Genomic DNA, 6,000 nt, shown 5'->3' on the forward strand with positions numbered 1-6,000 from the left:
ATATTTCTTTTCTAAACAATTTCAGTGTTTCTTGTCTATCCAATCACTAATCAAATAGAAGAACTGATGATTAGGTTATTAAGTATGAAATGTCCGATTTCCTTAAGTACTAAGTTTGACAGTTGATATCTCTGACATTTCACTTTGACACTTCTTATTTTAATTTTATCGTGAAGATACATCCCCAGTATTGCAAACACACAGTTTAGCTTGTGATTATCTTTCAAATTTTTTTAGAGCAATGTTTGTAAAACCATGGATAAGTAAAAAATTTGTGTTATTTTCAAATATGAGTTCCATTGTGGAACTAATGCAGCACAGACAGCTCAAAATATCAACGAAGTGTTTTGGAATGATGTGGCTAATGATGGTTTGAGAAGTTCCATTCTGGTGATTTTCATCTTGAAAATGAGCCACGTGGGCGACCTGAGACCAAAGTGGGTAATGATGAGCTGAAAGTTGTAGTGGAAGCGAATCCATCTCAACCTACATGCGAATTAGCAGCAAGGTTTGATGTTACTATTCCAACAATATTGAACCATTTGAAACAAATCAGCAAGGTAAAGAAGTTGGATAGATGGGTTCCACATGAATTAAACAAGCATAAGAAGAGAAGTCGTCTCGAAGCCTGCCTTTCTTTGCTATCACGACATAAAGGCGAACCATTTCTACACCGTAGTGTTACATATGATGAAAAATGGATTATTTTTGACAATCACAAACATTCAGCACAATGGTTGGATAAAGATGAAGTGCCTAAACACAGTCCAAAATCGAATAGTCATCAAAAAAAGCTAATTTTGTCTGTTTGGTGGTCCAGCGCTGGTATTATCCACTACAGCTTCATGAAACCTGGTCAGTCGATTACAGTGGATGTCTACTGCAACCAATTGGAAAAAATGATGAGGATGGTTGCGATTAATAAGTCGAGATTGGTCAGTAGAGACAAGCCAATCCTCTTGCAAGACAACACTCAACCACATGTCACACAAACAATGCTGCTCAAACTCCAGAAGCTGGACTTGAAAACTCTCTGTCATCCACCATACTCACCAGACCTTTGCACCAACTGACTACCACTTCTTCTAGGCTTTGGACCACTTCTTACAAGGAAAAATATTCAATTCTCAACAAGCTGTGGAAAATGCCTTTCGCTATTTCATCACCGCTTGCTCTCCGGGCTCCTTAGCTGCTGGCATAAACAAGCTACCGTTAAGATGGCAAAACTGTGTTGATAGGCACATACTTTGATTAATTGTACTTCTTCTTGTTTGAGATATAATAAACTATACTTTTGATTCGAAATCAGACATTTCATATTTAATGACCTAATAGGTTATAATACACAATGCAGGCACTATCAAAATGTCATATTCACTGACATTCTCAAAAGAAGAGCTTTTTATACTGGATGTATAGTTGGAAAGATTGTTTAATATGTTGCTTTTTAAAATAAAATACCTAGTCTGTTTCTTAATAAAATGGAAATTTTAAGTTTTAGTCTCTGAAACAATGGTAATTTGAAGTTTCTAGAGCTACCAGGGAATTTTAATAGTTTTCTTGATGGGAGGGAGATTTTAATCAGCTTAAAATCTCCACATTTATATGAATTATTTAGATATTTGCAAGGTTTGGAAAAAGGACAAATTCTTAGTTTTCTAATTGTATAATATTTTCTTCAGTCATCAAATATTTATAAGCCTGTGCTCCGTTACCTTAAAACTCATGGATAGTCTCTCCTTTGTACCCTCATAAGCTTCCAGTGCTGTGGCTAGATCATTGATTGTACTGTCATTCGTTATTGTCATTGTTGTGTTTATCTTAAGTTCGAGATATTAAATTCTTTGAAGGTGAGACCATTTTATTAATTGGTGTATCTCTTATAGTACCTACTACAGGTCTCTGCATATAATAATGACTCAATAAGTAACTCTTCAAATGAATTTGAATTGTGTTTCTCAAGTCCTTCTAAATATGTGACACTCTACTAGCAGACATAGGGATGTATGAAAAATAGAAAAGGCACTGAAGGAGTTCATAATTTAAGGAAGATGGATGAGATATATCAGCATGCTAATAGAAGTGGGGAGGTATTGGAAACAAGTCCTTTTGAAAGATGTTTACTGTTAAACTTCTTTTGATATTCTCTAGGTGCCTTGGTGGATCAGGCAGTCTTCGAAGAACTTATCAGGGATCACCTCCCTCAGCTGACAGAACACATGACTGACTTGACATTCTTTTCCTCAGTTTCTCTCTCATGGTTTCTCACACTTTTCATCAGTGTGCTGCCTATTGAAAGTGCAGTGAATGTAGTGGACTGTTTCTTCTATGATGGAATAAAGGCCATTTTGCAACTGGGATTGGCAATACTTGACTATAATTTAGACAAACTGCTGACTTGTAAAGATGATGCTGAAGCTGTGACAACTTTAAACAGGTATTGTAAGAATCGTAACACTTAAATCTGGAGAGGATCTGGGAAATTATGTTGTTCAGTCCCCTTATTTTTCAGAGGAAACTGTGCCCTAGAAACTTCAATTTGCCCAAGGTCACAAAGCTAGTTGAATGAAAGAGCTAAGCCTAAAGTCCAGTCCTCTGTCTCCAAATAGAATATAACCAAAGTAAATCATTACTTTGAAGTGAACCATTAGGTTATTTACATATTTACACTAATATTGTTGATTCAGTATGCTGAGACTTTCGTAGTACCAATTTGAGTTATAAAGCGTCTCTGTGTAGAAGTAATTTGAGTGGAGGAAAAAGTAGTCGATAATGTTAAATATCCAGTGGGGGAAATTGTTCTGGTTTCAGTCAGGGAAGTTGAATTTTATTTTCTTTTTTAAAAAATTTTTTTATTTTTAATTACTATGGGTGTATAACAGTTGTATATATTTGTGGGGCACATGTGATGTTTTGATACAGACATACAATGTATAATAATCAAATTAGGGTAAGTGGAATATCCATCAACCTCAAGCATTTATCATTTGTTTGTGTTAGGAACATTCCAATTCTGCTCTTTAGTTATTTTAAAGTATACCATAACTTATTGTTGACTATAGTCACTTTGTTGTGCTATCAAATATTGTTCATTCTGTCTAACTGTATTTTTGTACCTATTAACTATCCCCACTTTATCCCCCCTCCCCAGGGTAGGGGAACTTTATTTTCCTAGTGGCTTTTGTATGAATGCTCTTTTGTATTGGAGCACATGTGTTTTGTGTGTGTGTATGTGTATGCACATGTTTGTATGTGTTGAATGAATATTTGAATGGGCAACTATTGTAATGCTACATCAAATCCCATTATGTACAGAATAAAATACACATGCCTCACTCTGGCATTCAGAACTCTTGTGATAAGTCCTCAATGTACCTTTCTTCACTTATTTCCCCTTATGTGCCTCTATATATCCTATATTCCATTCTTACTGGGCTATGTGGTATATGCTGAGTACTCTCTGAGCCTGTTTGCTTCCTCATGCTCTCCTCCCCCACCCCAAAATGATTTCTTCACCATCCCATTCCCCCCACCCATTTCCTCCTAATTCCCAACCATCTACGAATTCCACCTCTTGGTAAGACCTTCCCTTGTCCTCTTAGTTGAAATTAACCTCTAACTAACTAGGGAGAAATTAACTGTCATTTTCTCTGCTTTAATAATTTTAGTTCCACTAATTCTTGTATTACTATCACTTTGGATAGGTTCTTTGACAATGTCACTAATAAGGATAGCCCATTGCCTTCAAGTGTTCAGCAGGGTTCAAATGTGAGTGATGAAAAAAGCAGTCATATTAGAGTGGATATTACAGATTTGATTAGAGAGTCAAATGAGGTAAGTATTTTTATACCATAAATATATTACATAGCATATTTAAAGTGACTGATACCATAGTTATATCTCTAGTAGTATATTAAGAGTAAGATAATAACACAAAGATACAATTTAAAATGCAACTTCACTTTAAAAACGAAGTTCTGTGAACTAATCCTAGGTTATATAACCTCCTCTGCCCCAATTTGCTTTTTATTAAATAAAACTAAATTCACTTGCTTTCACAAATAATGACCACTTTTAAATATCTCTCACTGTGTAGAAAGGTGAATTATTTTCTCTTCTTATTAATCTCTTCTTAGAGACTAAAAATTTTACCAATGTTCTTGTACTTAGTCTAGACACTTAGTAGATGGAATTATCTCCAGTGAATATATATCAAAACTGTAATGTAGGAGGTGAAAATTCACAAAATCACTGAACAAGTCAGGAAAGTAGCTAGAAATAGAACTGAGGCCTCCAAGAATTGAGTCTGATGAATTGAATTGTAAGAGAAGTGGATGTTTATTATAGATGAGTATCCACTGAAATTGTATTTCTTGCAGAAATATGGTAATATTCGCTATGAAGATATACACACTATGCGCTGTCGAAATAGGTTGTATGTGATACAGACTCTAGAGGAAACAACAAAGCAGAATGTGGTGAGTATGCACCCAATGGGGTAAAGCCGGGTGGAATAACTTTTTTTCCTTTAATTTCCTTTAGAAATTATTCTGTGTGAATAAAATGAAAAGGGCTAAACTTTTGAGCCAGATTCTTGCCAAGGTTTAGTTTCTTGTAAATTTTTTGAGAGGAAATAAATTATTTTCTTCTGGTTGAATTATGTTGCTTTCTCCAACATGTTTTGTGTTATTTGACCTTCAATAGCACTGCAACACAGTATTGAATGCTATGATGTAGGGCATTTAAGCATAACATTTGTGATGTGCTGCATCAATAAGAACAGATGATCTACGTAGTAATCAGTGCTGCTAAAAATATTATCCTTGGACACCTAAGGTAAAGTGAAAAAGAATATAAAATTGTGTGTTTTAAGTACTTGCCTTTTTAGTATTTGGATGGCTCTATAAGAAGCTGTTAATATTGGTTGCCTCTGCTGAGTGGGAAAATAGATTGCTGGTCAGAATGGAGAGGGTTTTACTTTGCTTTTTATATTCTGTGCTGTTTGAGCTTTTATCATGAGTGTATGTTGTTTTTGTAAACCTACTTACTTAAAGGCCAGGTCCTCAGAGATACAAATCTGGGAACATTAACATTTCTGAAGATTCCAGGTTTAGATTTCAATTAAATAATTCAGTGATGTTACTTGACATAGTTAGCATAGAGTCCCCTTGTTTTAGTTTTTCTGTATATTAACCTAAAAAAATTACTGAAGCAATGCGTGCCCATTTTAAATAATGCAAGCATTACAAAAAATGTAAAATGTAAAGGTTCCCCACCCCAGGAGTAACCATCTTAAAATAATTTGGCATATATCCTTCCAGATCATTTTTCTATGTGTCTGCACACATAAATGTGTATGGATGAGCATATAGTTTTTGAAATGAGATCATACCAGTCACTTTGTTCTGTAACTTTTTCCACTCAGAAATATGTCATGATCATTGTATATCAGTACATACAGATCTGCCTCACTCTTCTTAATGCACCATAGTGTACCATAGTATAGATATCCTATATTTATTTAACTATTCCCTGTTAATATACATTTAATATGTCTTCCCTTTTTTCTCCTCTTACAAATAATACTTTATGTAAACATCTTTGTAGATATAGTCTTTGTAAGAGTATTTCTGTAAGATAGATTCCTGGAAGTGGAAGCTGGGTAAAGGGTATGCCCATTTAAAATTTGACAGGTCCTGCCAAATTATCCTCCAAAAGATTTGTACTAAATTATAATCCAACCAACAATGTATAAGAATGTCCTTTTCCCCACACTGTCACTAACACCAGATATTAAAAATATTTAATTTGTGCCAATTTGATAGATAAAAAATCAAATCTCATTTTGCTGATCATATATTTTTCTTTTGTTGAGACAGGGTCTCTCTCTGTCACCCAGGCTAGAGTACCGTGGCGTCAGCCTAGCTCACAGCAACCTCAAACTCCTGGGCTCAAGCCATCCTCCTGCCTCAGCCTCCCAGGTAGCTGGGACTACAGGCA

At 35.0% G+C, this 6,000-nt stretch overlaps 1 protein-coding gene across 1 annotated transcript in view; it reads left to right on the forward strand.

Moving 5' to 3' along the window:
• Positions 1-6,000, forward strand: part of TBC1D8B (TBC1 domain family, member 8B (with GRAM domain)) — a 59,613-nt gene that overhangs the window by 44,336 nt on the left and 9,277 nt on the right. The window contains exons 12-14 of the mRNA XM_012644569.1: positions 2,152-2,437; positions 3,705-3,834; positions 4,380-4,478. Of these exons, the coding sequence (XP_012500023.1) occupies positions 2,152-2,437; positions 3,705-3,834; positions 4,380-4,478 (515 nt within the window). The remainder of the gene's footprint in view (positions 1-2,151; positions 2,438-3,704; positions 3,835-4,379; positions 4,479-6,000) is intronic.

Source organism: Propithecus coquereli, unplaced genomic scaffold (genome assembly GCF_000956105.1).
Source record: "Propithecus coquereli isolate 6110/MARCELLA unplaced genomic scaffold, Pcoq_1.0 Scaffold104, whole genome shotgun sequence".
Classification (NCBI taxonomy): Eukaryota; Metazoa; Chordata; class Mammalia; order Primates; family Indriidae; genus Propithecus; species Propithecus coquereli.